The sequence below is a fragment of the Polypterus senegalus genome, chromosome 6, assembly GCF_016835505.1.
Source record: "Polypterus senegalus isolate Bchr_013 chromosome 6, ASM1683550v1, whole genome shotgun sequence".
Classification (NCBI taxonomy): domain Eukaryota; kingdom Metazoa; phylum Chordata; class Cladistia; order Polypteriformes; family Polypteridae; genus Polypterus; species Polypterus senegalus.
The window spans coordinates 172,855,222-172,870,097 of record NC_053159.1 but is presented as its reverse complement, the minus strand read 5'-3'; the positions used below and the strand labels follow the sequence as shown (position 1 = coordinate 172,870,097).

Here is a 14,876-nt window from a genome sequence, read left to right as displayed (position 1 = left end):
GTATTGTCTATTAATTACAATTAAGTAACGTGTTTAACCACATTCATGTTTATCATGTGATCAGATAGTTGTAACATATCACATGTTGGTCGGACATGCAGATCTCAATTTCAATGTATTCTGTACATGTGACACAACTGCTATTAGCACTGCTTTGTTTTAGTATTGTGGTTCCTGGAGGAATTGTTCTTAGAACGAATCCAACCCTCTGTTGCCACCAGCTGTTGGATGAGGGTAACTGCAGCTCTCTCTTAAGGGCAGAGTTAAAAAGGCTTCATCTCCCATCGAGTGTTCCAGAATGGAAGGCTGGCGTCATGTGGCAGGATGTGATGTTTGGAAGTTATGGGTATGAAAGGGTATGATACAGTTGTTACCAGTGTAATATATTGACAGCTGTTACGTATCCATTGACGTGGCTCTATGGTCAATTTCAGGAGATATGTTCAAACAGCAAGCTGTTATAAGAACGAGTCCAGACAGACACCATTCAGCATAAGCACATCACCACAGGCTCTGTGTACTCCACTCCATCAAGAAAGCGTTCAGTGTCTGTGCACAGGTCGTTTTGGAGCAGAGGCATCTTTTGAATTCTTTATAAGTGACACTGACATGTTCTTATTGGTGACCGAAGTGTCCCCCTACCAAGACACATCCCAGTCTTTTTCAGCAGGAATTAATTTTCCATTTTTGACACACATAGCTTTTGCCTTGTCTTAAATATTTTTAGCATCATTTTAAAGACACCATTTTGTGTTCTATTTATGAGAGAGTCAGCACCATTTTGTAAATATTCCTGCATGGTCACGGCCATACTGTATATAGTCACTATGAGCATTTCTGGTCACAGGATTTGCAGGTCATGTAACATTGTGTATCATCAAGGCTCACCTCTCAACGATGCTATTGTGGAGCCCCCTGAATCCGTATGCTGAATCCTTCTCTTTAATCTAAACATGTTATGTCTTCTTGCTAGTGTCAGTGGAAGCTTAAAGGTGCTTCAGTGAAGGCTTTATGCTCTCTTCTTTTTATTCAAATTCTTATTTGGTTTTATCTGAGATCTTAACAACTTGGATGCAACCCTATTCTGTTTCTTGACCTCAATTCTGCCATAGCCTTTTCATCTCCATTTCTTGGTCACACACTACGATTGCTTGTGAACAAAATGATGTAATGTTAGCATAATGAAAGACTGTGTACATGAGTTAGGGTGGCGAAGCGGTAACTCTGAGACCAGAGTTCATGTCCCAGGTGCTCTCTGCGTGGAGGTTGCATGTTCCCTTTGTGTCCACAGGGTTTTCCTCTGGGTGTTCCGGATGTGCAGGTTAGGTGGATTGGTATTGATAAAGTGTCCCCTGTGAGTGTGTGTGTTCTCTCTGCAATGGACTGGTACCCTGTCCTGTTACTGTTCCTTTCTTGCACCCTGTGTGTGCTGGGATAGGCTCCAGTGTCCTTACTACCCTATCCTGGAAAAGCAGGTTGGAGAAATGGATGGATGTACCTGAGGTCAGAATCAACCACCAGCTGAGATCAAAGCCCAGCCATTGCAAACGCAGCTGCACTGCGGAGTCAACACAAGCAACCTAAGCAAATCAGCTGAAAAGATCATCTGAATGGAGTGTTAGCATTTATTTATATTCATATTTTTCTCTGTTTGGGTGTTTAAAACAAGAAGCTTCTATTTCTGATATTATTATCACATGTTGCCTTATAATTTAAAAGTTGACTTTCAATCACGTCTTAGTATTCATTACTCATGCAAAAGCAATTTTGAAAGTGACGACAGCTTGATTGTTGTGCTTTTAATGTGACAAAAGTTTCAATATAAATACAGCAGTGATCACAGTATGCATTATCCTTTGGTGGACGCAAATGCTTTCGATGTTCTTAGTAATCTTTGTCTTTATTTCCAGGTAGTCTCTAGCGCAGGTACAGAATCAAAATATAGCCTGGGTAGGCCGATATCCACACACTTTTCTCATTGGCCCTCTGTTTTATAGCTTATCTCTCTATTATAAAAGGAAATCCTGAGACAAGACTTTTTCAAAGAGATTTTTTCAAGTCCCGTGAGATGAGTCTTTGGCCATGAGATTTTTTCCAAGTCCCTCCCTCTTCTTAACCATTTTCAACTTCGCCCACAGTCCTCTCACCTCTCATTTGTGTGGATGCTTTTGTCAACACAGTTCTTGCGCTCTCAGCTCTTATAAATTTTTATGTTTTTCCTCACTTTAAGTTCCCAATAAAAGAAGACTTATTGTGTCCAAATCTTACTGAAGAATGTCATCCTGAAGGGTTATCAACAGAAGAAATGATCACATGAGCAATCTTAGCACTGAGAAACAATCAAAAGTCAAATGAATTAACATGAAAAGTGTTTATCGGTTACATGGCAAATTGGTTAAATGCGTATCAATAGACTATGCTGAAACAGTTGGTGGTAATCGTACAGAAGATGAAAACATCAACTTACAATATCTTGTAGAATATTTACAAACATTAACACCGTAAGGTCTTCCAAAGGCTGAACTGCTATTGAAAGAAGGATGTATCCAAGAAAGGTAATGTACACAGTATGATCAAAAAATATGGTGAATGTTTAAATTGAAAGAAAAATATTACGGTAAAAGACAAATTGCCATGAAACCCCCTCAAAATACTTCCCCTCACTTTGAACACACTTATCCTATCATTCTCACCACTTTCTAAAGCAGTTCTGGAAGTCCTCTTTCATGAGTGTTTTTAGTTGTGTGGTTGTGGCTACCTCGATGTCCTAATCAATTATCAATTTACCTTTCATGGTCATTTTGACTTTGGGGAGGAGCCAGAAGTTGCACAAAGCCAGATCAGGGGCCTCATGTATAACACCGTGTGCAGAATTCACACTATAACACGGCGTACAGACAAAAGCGGAAATGTGCTCGCACACAAAAAAATCCAGATGCATAAAACTGTGCGTTCGCCAACTTCCATGTTCTTCCGCTCCATAAATCCCGATCAGCATGAAAAGTAATGCACGTGCACACGCCTGCTGCCCCACCCCAACTCCTCCCAGAATTATGCCCCTTTGAATATGCAAATCAACATAAATAGACCTTAAGCTCAGCCTTCTGTGAAAAGACAATGGCAAAAGCACAGGGGAAAATAGAAAAATTTCAGCAAATACCAAGTGGAGGCAAAGAAAAACTTACTATTTGTTGGTTTAAACATTGGTATAAACAACAAAAGGAAGTTGATCGAGTGACATAGCATATCGGAGAATCTCGAAAGCTCACGTTCACAAAGTCGCACAGTGCCTGAAATAAAAAGAAGTTGTCAGATATCAAAGTCGCTGTGAAAAGGAGAGTCGTAGCCCACCGTCTGAGTGTCATATGAAAGCTTATTAGGGTGCACAGAAAAAAAGGCACACAGTGGGGAAAATAGCACGAAATGTTAACTTTAATCTCGAAATTTCCACTTTAATCACGTAGTTTATTTTGTCATTAAAGTAGAACATCATAAACTTCATCTTAAAATCGTTTCATTTACTAGTTTCTCAAATCCCATCGTAACTAAAGTAGCACGTTTAATGCTTTATTTTGTATTTGATCTTCTATGTGCTCTATGTCTGTGAATCACTACGTGCTTCCGGGCTTTCTCTTCCTCCGACAGGATACAGAATCCATTACATTCATGATATTACGGCTCTCTGAATAATTAAAATACTGAGAAGTATTTGTGATATCATTTTCATGATGATAGGAGTTAAAGCCTGTTATTAAATATGGGAACACGGTGGCGCAGTGATTGTTCATGTCTCACGCAAGATGCTTGCTGTGCCATGTGCTACCTTCAATGAAATACGTTATTGCAGCAGTACTGCCTCTTACAAACGTACTAACCTCCAATTTCTGTCTTTACTTTTCTTTCTCCAAAAACCCAATCGCCACACAATCAGCTCTGTAATAGACGTTAAGCCATCTGTAAATTTAAAATGCCGATTCTTAAAAACTTTTAAGGAACATTGAAATATCTTCATAGTACGTGTTTAATTTTTCTATCTATCTATCCTTCCAGTGTCGCGTCAGCACCAGCAAGAATACAGCGTGAGGCAGGTACAATCTCTAGCGCTGCAGCACCGTGTAGTTAAAAGTTAAAAGTTTTATCTGTATAATATAATAAACATATTTTGCTGTATTTCATCTTAAAAATTATATCGTCACAATATGTAAATACGGACTTTATAAAGTGACTCAGGTTGTGCAATATTATAACTGTAGTGCAAGTTGATTAGTACAGTGAGTTGATTGTATTAATATGTACAAAGCGTTCTACAAGGAGCACTTGATGGACTGAATGAGTGCATTTAGAGTTCTTGGAATGAAACTGTTTCTGAACTGTGAGGTCAGTACAGGAAAAGCTCTGAAGTGTTTGCCGTGTGACAGCAGTTCAATAGACAGCATTGCTGAGGCAGTGTGTGTTTGATGATGTATACTGATAATTCTCTTTCCGATCAGCTGCTGTACTCCTGTGATTTACACTCAGATACAGTGATATAAATACTCTGTGTGGTGCAGTGAGAGTAATATGGAAAAAGATGATCCGATGTGGGATCCGAAGTGCAGTGAGAGTAACAACGCTAAAGCAGCTATGGTATTTGGAATAGTTTGACAATTCCCTGGGCCATTATATTATTACAGGTTAATTACAATCAGATGCATTAAGCTAATAAACAATATGCGGTTAATTTTAGTGTATTTATAAAGCCGCATCAGGGATGTGGATCTGAAAAAGAAAGGATAACCACACAGGAACAGTAGCACTGCTTTGACGCTCTGTGCCACCAGTCTGCGAAACGAGCGGAGAACTTGCGTACGCCAGGTTATGAGCTACCATGGAAATGTACACGCCAAGTTTAAGTTTTATACATTTGAACATGGAAACATTCTTATGCAACATTTTTGTGCATACTAATTTTGACTAAGGTGACTAAGGTCAATGAAGGCACACTCTAATCATTTTTTTTTTGAGAGAAATTGCCATACCAAAAGCAATGTGTGACACAGAGCATTGTTAAAATTTCACGTTAATGCAGTGTTCGCAATCCATGATTTACGCCACACTTTAAAAACACCTCCTCTCAACTGGAGTTCACAACTGACTGACTGCACCAAACAACTTGCCACCCACTGTTACTAAGGTTCAATGTGCCGCTTCCCATATTGAAGATCCCTGCCTTTCCATTGGTTGATGCTCGGCAGCAGCAGTCACTGTATTTTTTGATCACATCTCATAGTACATCTCCCACAGATAACATTAGACACTAAAGGAGATCATGATATGCCATTCGTAATAAAACGTTAACAGTTTCCCTTTAGAATAGCTTTTGCAAAGACAATTAACAAATCACAGAGACAAACATTCAAAAAAGTCGGTTTATTTATTAGAGAGAAAGAAACAAAATTCACACACGGGCAGTTATACGTTACACTGTCACGATGTGAGTCCAAACACAGAATCAAAATTCAATGCGATATTGACGAAAATTTAATTCAGAAAATTGTTTTTACTGAAGTTTGACAGTTAAAGTGTATGTTTAAAAAGTATTTGCGTGTTAATTTCAAATCCAAACAGAATGAAATAGTATAAGGCAACAAATAACTCTAATGCAACATGAAATATAATTTACTTTCAAATTATTACGATTTACTATTTTTTAATTATGGTTAATTACTCACTGTAATGTAAAATTGTTAGTTCTCTTATGCATATGCAACAATTCCCATGAAAAAAACAATCTGTTTGGATTGTACATCCACATCCTCATATGTGAGCGGCAAAACCGCAAAGTGACTAGCGTGGGGGTTGACGAGCAAAGTGAGCAGGGGGCAAAGCCCCCTAGTTTTTTGAAATTGAAATTAGCCTATGTTGCCTATGTCTTAGCACTGATGGCTCACAGTAAGGAGATCAGGGTTTGTGTCCAGGGTCCTCCCTGTGTGGAGTTTGCATGTTCTTCCTGTGTCTGTGTGGGTTTCTTCCCACAGTCCAAAGAGATGCAGGTTCGGTGGACTGGAGATACTAAATTGGCCTTATTGTGTGGTTGGGTGTGTGTGTTTGTGTGTTTGCCCTGTCATGGACTGCCCAGGGTTTATTCCTGCCTTGCACCTATTGCTGGCTGGGACAGGCTCCAGCACCAGCTGCCACCCTGTTCAGGACTAAGCAGTTTAGTAAATGACTGACTGACTATACTGCATACATCTCCCTTTATTAACATATCAATCAATAACTTAACAACTAGTATTAATTAGTGGCTCTCAGGTCATCCTATTTACCTTTATGGTGATGAAGTGTGTGGACAAATTACTTGTGATCCAAATCAACCTCAATGTCACTGTGACAGGGCCTTTAAATAGATCAGATGACCTCTTGGTCTATTGGCCAGAAAAGCTGGGACCACTTTGCCCTTTTGCGATTAAGATCTGCAAGTTGACACTTCCCCACCAAGCTTTTGTTCCACATAGCAGTTACCATTTAAATCTTTTCTACTGTCACAGGAGTGAACTCCATTCTTTCTTCTTAGGAAATGATCCAAGGATTCTTTCAAAGGTTACGTGCCATGTTCATACTATATGCGGCCCTTTTAGATGCTCCCTAAATCATTTGCTTCCTTTCTGCAGAAATATGAAACATATGTGGGTGCCCAAGGTTCTCAGCTGTCCAGAGGAGAGAAGCAACGGATTGCTATTGCCAGAGCGATTGTACGGAATCCAAAGATTCTTTTATTGGATGAAGCAACTTCAGCATTAGATACGGAAAGTGAAAAGGTAGACAATGCTTTAATGTCCTATTTTATATTTCTATAAATGTATGATGAGATGTAGCACCAGCTTTGAACAGGGCCATCTTAACAGCATCATGGTCTCACATGCAAAAGTAGTGCACTGGGGTCCCTGTTTTGAGAGCAAAACAGAAACATTCATACACATCAGAAACATCGCGGGCCCCTTATGCTCCTGGAGTCTCCAGCCAATGCCCATACATTAAGACAGCCCTGGCTTTGAAAATGTTTGTAGATGAAGAAAGGGGTGCAAGGGTGGCACCAGAAAGGGGAAGGACCACACACTATGGGATGAAACCTCTGAATGACTGTGGAGCCACTTCTGGATCTTTTGCCTATGGGAGACAGTGTAGGAATTAGTAAACCATGTGGCTGTTTCATAGCGGAGACTGAAGATGAAGAGCAGGTTGAAAAACATTAGTTTAGATGATGAAAATGTTGCATTAACATAAACTAAATTCCATTTCAGAGGTTGCTTCCTGTTTGACGGTGTGTCCCATCTTGTATTTATAATTGATGCTCCTTCTGTTCACATGTAGCTCTTTACACCTTTTTTTACATTAAACTCTATTTTCCAAGTAAAAAAATACACATTTCCCATTTTGAAATGTGCCACAGCAAATTACAGCACATTTGGTATTGGTTAACTTTTCTTTCTCGATTTCAGATCGTGCAGGCAGCCTTAGATGAAGCCCGACAAGGACGGACGTGCATTGTGATTGCTCACCAGCTCTCCACCATTCAGAACGCTGACGTTATAGCGGTTATGTCTCAAGGTGTGATTATTGAAAAGGGAACACACGAGGAGCTCATGGGGCGCCGAGGTGCCTACTACAATCTCGTCACCAGTGGGGCGCCGCTGAGCTGAACATTTAGCAAGACTGAGCGGACTTCACAATTTGTGTGTTTCATTCGCCACTTTGAATTTCTTGTTTAAAATAGTTTTACAGTTTGGACATTGTTGTTTTGCAACATGATAATGATTTGCTGTGTTTTTCTATGGTTGATCTATGGCCAGGGTGGGCAAAGTCAGTTCTGGAGGGTCACATTGGCTGCAGGTTTTTGTTCCAACATGTTGCTTAATTGGAAAACACTCCTTGCCGATAGTTTAATTTTGTAGCTTGTTAGTGCTTTAACTCTGCCATGTCAGGTCGTTCTCATCTCCTAGATTTTTTTCCTTTCTAAGGATATCATTTGAAGTCTAAAATGGATGAGTAATTCTCAGTCCTTCACTTTTTTTATTTAAACCAAATACTGCATGATAAATACACACAGGTGTAAATGGAAACAAGCTCTATTGTGAGATGCTTGCTTCTTTTGTTATTTACATCTTATTGCTAATTGTGAGCCTTTAAAAACTGAGAATACTGCTGTTTAAGACTAAAATAACTAATGAGGGCTCAAAATCTTAACGTGCGGGATGATTAAAATGAAGCAGAAAAGTGTTACATGAGAAATAAGAGCTTCTTATTAAGCAATTGGGTTGGAACAAAAACCTGCAGCCACTACAGCCCTCCAGGATTGACTTTGCCCACCTCTGCTCTATGGAGTTAATTAACAGATGTGATATTATTGGCAGACTGAAGGCACGCATAGTGGTGAAGACTGAATGATTTTTTTCATATAAAACTTCTTACTGTCTGCCATAGTCACTTATGGCCACAAGTGATCACCAGGACAAGTACAAAAGTGATGGCATAAATTTATACATTATGGATGGTTGAAAGGATTGATGTACTGTGTGTAGGGATGGAAAGATTTATGGAAGTATTAGCTGTGACACCAATCTAAGATACAGTATGTTGACATCTAAATAATCACCGTGGACCTCATTGTATTCAATATTAACGTTTGCAGCGCACCATCTATTGGAATGTATTTTGTAATGCATTTGGTAATAAAATGAATTGCATTTTCCATTATAACAGACAGCGTGTCACAAACATTACTACTGCCTTTACAAATCCCATAAAAAATGACATATAACAGAGACATAGCCCTGGATGGACACACATATACTTGTCCTTTTATTAAGGTGGATAGGTAGATGTATAAATTTATATGTGAATAGATGAACTGATGTTTGAATGAAAGCATATACGAGTATGAATGGAGGGTAATATGTGAATACAGTAATCCCTCGCTATATCGCGCTTCGACTTTCGCGGCTTCACTCCATCGCGGATTTTAAATGTAAGCACATCCAAATATATATCACGGATTTTTCGCTGGTTCGCGGATTTTTGCGGACAATGGGTCTTTTAATTTAAAGTACATGCTTCCTCAGTTTGTTTGCCCAGTTGATTTCATACAAGGGACGCTATTGGCGGATGGCTTAGAAGCTACCCAATCAGAGCATGTATTACATATTAACTAAAACTCCTCAATGATATACGATGTGCTTCCCCGAGCGGATTGTTTGCTTTTCTCGGTCTTTCTCTGACATTCTCTGCGCCTGAAGGAGGGGGTGTGAGCAGAGGGGCTGTTTGCCTAGAAGATATGGACGCTACTCTAAGAAATGCCGCTTTATTGCGGTGGCCCAAAAGCACGTATTGATTTTTTGATTGTTTGCTTTAATCTCGCTCTCTCTCTGACGTTCTCTGTTCCTGACGGAGGGGGTGTGAGCAGAGGGGCTGTTTGCACAGAGGCTGCTTGTTTAGAAGATACGGAGGCTACTCTTAAAAATGCTGAAAGACTACCTTCACATTGCTCCCTTCTTTGCGGCTGCTTTATCGCGGTGCTCATACTTAAAAGCCCAACAGCATGTATTGATTTTTTGATTATTTGTTTTTCTGTCATGCTCTCTCTATCTCTCTGACATTCTCTGCTCCTGACGGTGCTCCTTTGAAGAGAAGATACGTTTGCATTCTTTTAATTGTGAGAAAGAACTGTCATCTCTGTCTTGTCATGGAGCACAGTTTAAACTTTTGACCAAAGGGTGTTATTTCATGTCTAGAGGGCTCTAATAATGTTAACAGGTTGGGAGAGTTTATAAGGGCTTAAAATATTTAAAAATAACCATACAAACATATGGTTTCTACTTCGCGGATTTTCACCTATCGCGGGGGGGTCTGGAACGCAACTCCCGCGATCGTGGAGGGATTACTGTATAGGCTTAGTCTTATTGCGAGGCTTTTAGGCCTACTTTCATATTGTAAGCTCACACCCACATCCTATCGTCTTACTCACTGATTATGAGTGATGCCTGCACAGTTCATTCCTCAACACTCCACATAGGGACTCGCTAAGTCTACCATTAAAACACAGAGGTGTCCCCGGATATAACTTAGACCTGTCTCTCTGGATCCCTAGGTATAACGTAAACTTAAAGCCTTACACATCCTGGACCCCAAGAATATCCTAGACCAGGGGTGCCCAATGCGTCGATCGCGATCGGCCGGTAGATTGCAAAGGTAGTGCAGGTAGATCGCGTTGCATTCAAAATGTTAGTCTATCATATATCCTCCCTATGGCATTTGCCACTTGATTGACATACAGGGCGGCCAGTCTGAGATCTCTTTTCTTCTAACTCACTGGTCATTCCGCATGCACGATCAAATGTGCGTGCTACTGTAAAACTCCGGCTGTGATCTAGTTAGCCTTCCAATTTATATCGACTAAAGAAGGGATTTTAAAAAAAATTGTTTGGGGAGTGTATGGGCTGGATGTGGAATTGGAAGAGGATTTTTTTTCTCACAACATCACAGTTGAAGTGTGTTTGTCTGATCTGTCAATCTATCATTGCTATTCCAAAGAAGGAAACTGTGGAAATGCACTTTCGACCTGTTCATAAAAACTATGAAACTGACTTATTTCCGAAAAGCGATCTGAGAAAGAGAAAGGAGAGGGAACTAAATTCTCAGTTAATCTGACAGCCGTCATTTTTCAGCGCCTTGATTTGGGAAACATCCAAAACCTCGCGTCAGAGCTGGAGACGCAATGGAAGGCTTGTGCGCAACTTGACAGCATTCGCTACACACAAAGCAGATTGAAAATTGTCTGTCAGACTTTGACAGACGGTTTCAAGACTCAGCTTTACTTGAGCCAATCGCTACATTTACGTAAGTGCTATCCACTTAGGGAAGATGTTGAGGGTGATTCACTCGCATCAGAAATTGCAACACTGTTTCACCTAAAACTCGTCTACAGTGGAGGATGAGATTTTGGCGCTACAGAATGACATTCAGCTAAAGTATGGAGATCATGGACAGTTTTGGAACTTAGAGGAAAAAGTACCCAAACATGAGGAAATGGGCTACCTCCTTGACTGCATTATTCGGCTCTACTTATTTATGCGAGTCAACCTTTTTCCACATGAAGATTATTAAATCCAAATACTGTAGTGACCATAAATGTATTGAATTGTTATTGTGCCATAAGGGTTATTCAGTTATGCAAAGTACGACAACATATATTTTATGTATAAAGTATACTCAGTATATATATATCCTTTTTAACGTAGGTAGATCATTTTAACCTGGTCATTTTAAAAGTAGCTCGCAACCCGAAAAAGCGTGGGCACCCCTGTCCAAGACACAAGTCAGCTGATACACCTTGGTTAATGCCACTTATCAACCAATGACTCATTACTCCCACTGTACTGCTCTCTGTTGGGACATCCCCCCTCAGCCTGCTGATCCGGTGAGAAACAAAGTGACATCTCTGTATCTACTGTCAGTCACTTACAGTCAGTACAAATTAAATTTAACAGCAGAGCAACAGAAAAATCTAAATTAAGTAAATGATTGAAAATATAAATGAACCAGTAATGACTAACATGCAGTGAATACACTTGACTTGAGCATTCATAGTTTCCACACTCTTACGTTTAGCATTCGTTTACTCAGAGGTTGATGCACTTGCTGTTTCCTGAGCAGCTCTTCTTTTCTCCACCCTAGCGGCCCACTTCTTTTCATCTTTCGTCGGCATCTTTTTGCCTTAAAACTGATTAAGTCAGTGTTTGTGTTCCAATTACTTAGTACGTTTTCCTTAATTTTTCATTTAAGCTGGCACTTAAGTCTTCAATCTGCCTCAAGAATGATTTAAGATATGAAGAGGTAGGGGAAGTGACAGTGAAGGTGGTAGGGATGAGAATGGCGCCCATACACATATGGCGCATGACTGCCCTGCTGGCCAGTGTTGAGAGTTGATTCTACAATAAAATAAAATAAAAATAAAAAGAGAAATAACCTTGGAGGTCAATCATCACCCCGAAAGTGGATAGTAGATGTCACGTAGTATATGTGTACGAAATTTCAGGTCAATAGGTCAAACGGTTTGCGAGCTACAGGTGATTTAAAATCCTGGACAAACGAACAGCCACAGTTGCGTATTATATAGGAAGATATTGAATAATATCAAAGTCGGGATGTAAAGCTCTTATAAAAATACACCTTTGCTTTAACTTATGAAAAATCTTAAACTAAATTTTATTTAATGATATGAAAAGTGAAGATTAGTAGCTAAGGATCCATCAGTGTCAGAGAAAGGGTGTTGTCCCAGGAGGCCTGTGTAAGTTACCTTCAGCAGTCAATGGTATGTTTCGCCCAGGGTTTCCCTTTTGGCAGGAGTTCAGATTTCTCGTTTGTGTCTGTTTTGTTCAGTTTTTATTTTAACATTGTTGATTGTTAAGTTTCTGTTTGTATATAAATTTTTTTATGTGCCATGTTTCATGTGGGTGGTGTGGGGTACAGCCTGGACACAGACAGGCAGACATGATGTTTCACCACACACGTTTATTTACAATTATAAGAAGTGCACAGGCCCAGTGCCACAGCACCAATCCCCCCTTTAAGTCCAGGCCTTCTTACTATACCTCTCAGTCTCTGGTCTGCCTCCACTCCTCTCCTCCGAGCTCTGTCCTCTTCCACCTGACTCCAGCCATCGAATGGAGGGAGGCGGCCCCTTTTTTATGGGCTCCAGGTGCTTCCCGACACTCCTCCGTGGACACTCCTCTGTGTGACGGAAGTGCCAGCTGTGCACCTGGAAGCACTCTGGGTGTCCCCAGTCTTCTTCCCCCCAGCACTTCCAGGTGTGGCGGAAGTGCTGAGGTCCAGGGCTCCGAAGGCAGCAGGGCGCCGCCTGGTGGTGACCACGGGCCCCTACAGGGTTAAGCTTCCAAGCTCCCTACCCGTGGTCCCTAAAGCAACCAGGGCGGTCGTCCCCACATGGTCCCGGAAGGCGCAAGCCCTCCTCCAGTCCTCCTGGGTGTCCCGGCCGGGTCGCCTCCCCAGCCGTCTCTGACAATGTTTATCATGGGGTCACCCAGATAAGCACCTAAACCAAGTCACATTGTAGGCATACAACCAACATCACTTGATATTTCCTTGTATTTTTGTAAAGCAGAAACTAGAATAAAAAAAGAAAGAAATTAGACAGGTACCTTTATGAAAATGTTCTACTACTTGTAAATAACAGAAAGTAGGGTTTTGTAAGAGTAAGATCTCACCAAACTAATTATTTTGGAACAGGCAAATGGAATAGCTGACAAAGCAAAGCATATAACAGAATTTACTTTGACTTTCAAAAAGCCTTTGACTTCATCCCACATTGAAAATTAATTCTGAAACTAGAAGCTAAATCAAAGTAGCTGAGGTATCCTACAAAACTGGAGCTCAAATTAACTAACCAGCAAGAGACAAAGAATACAGAGAAGAGAAGAATGGGGTCATCAGTGGAATCCCTTAGGGGTCTGTCTGTGGACCACTCCTTCTTCTGATTTACATCAATGTCTTGATAGATTTCAGGATAGTTGATAACCTTGTGAAATTTTGTAGATGATATGAAAATTGGAGGAATGGCAGACACTGAGGAGGCAGCAAAAACAATTGAGAAAGTCCTGGACATCCTTCAGAATTTTGCGAATACTTGGAGAATGCAGTTTAATGTGTAAAATGGGCAAATGGAATATCAAATATAAATACACGATGGGAGACACTTCTACAGGAGCCAGCCTCTGAAAAGGATTTTTATCATCTAAGCAATGACAGAAGTGACCAAAAAGGCCAAATAAATATTGGGCCTGATCATTACAAATGCAAAATACAAATCGAGGAATGTTAGAATATATTATACACTAGCGAAAATATATCTGGAGGATGGTGTGCAGTTTTGGTCACCATGCCACAGGAAAGACATGGCAGCACATGAAGCTGTGCAGAGGAGAGCAACTGGCTCAGAGAATTAAACCTGTTTAGAATTCCTCGAGCAGAGGAGACTCCATTGTGAACTAATTGAGGTCTCTGAAATTCTCAAAGGCTTTGATAAAGTAGTGTAGGTGCTGTTGAGGAAGGACCGACATCTTGGCCGGGATTGAGAATGATTTCTTGCCCAGCTGTAATGGATGGACTGACTTGCCAGAAAAATTTCATTCTCCCACATAACAGGTGGCAGTGTTCCTCAGGGCAGTACCTAATCAGGGCACCTGCTGGGTGGCATGGGAATTAGAGTCCGAAAACATAGCCCCATTGACGTCTTTGGGTACCGCCAGATGGTGCTGCTGGCGAAGGGTTATCTTGGTTTCCATGCAACCCGGGAAGTGTTCCACATGACCTTGGCATGACATTAGCAATCCCCAGGACCAGTTCAAAAGAAGCCTATAACCTCATGTTACGGAATCAGGATCAGAAGGCAGGGGGTGATACTTGAGGAGGAAGGAGAATATTTTGTATTTGTGTATTTGTTATACTATATGTTTCTTTATGTCACTATATCTGGACAATACTGTTATGAGTTTTATTCACATATGCATGTTAACTGTGGCACACAGGGGCTCAGCAGTTAGAATTGCTAGCCAAGCATTGGAGTAGATAGCCAGAGACAACTGGAGGCTTGTATAGTCAGCTTAAACACAGGTTAGGGTATTTCTGTCCTCTATCAGCACAAATCTTCTTTCCTTATTGGGAGAATGAGAATCAGCATGTAAGCACTATGATGAAGCAAGAACCATATAAAAGGTCTGGACAGTGGCCAGACCCTTCGAGGCTGCGTCGACACAAAGTTGTTGAAAAACCTCCCAGCGTGGGGACGGAGAAAATGGCTGACTGTGTTGATCCAGATTTCCCAC

The 14,876-nt window shown here is 40.7% G+C and overlaps 1 protein-coding gene across 1 annotated transcript in view; it reads left to right on the top strand.

Moving 5' to 3' along the window:
• Positions 1 to 8,029, top strand: part of abcb11a (ATP-binding cassette, sub-family B (MDR/TAP), member 11a) — a 102,079-nt gene extending 94,050 nt beyond the window's left edge. Inside the window, 2 exon segments of the mRNA XM_039757552.1 lie at positions 6,651 to 6,797; positions 7,479 to 8,029. Coding sequence (XP_039613486.1) covers positions 6,651 to 6,797; positions 7,479 to 7,679 — 348 coding nt within the window. The 3' untranslated portion in view covers positions 7,680 to 8,029.
• The last annotated feature ends 6,847 nt before the right edge of the window (positions 8,030 to 14,876 follow it).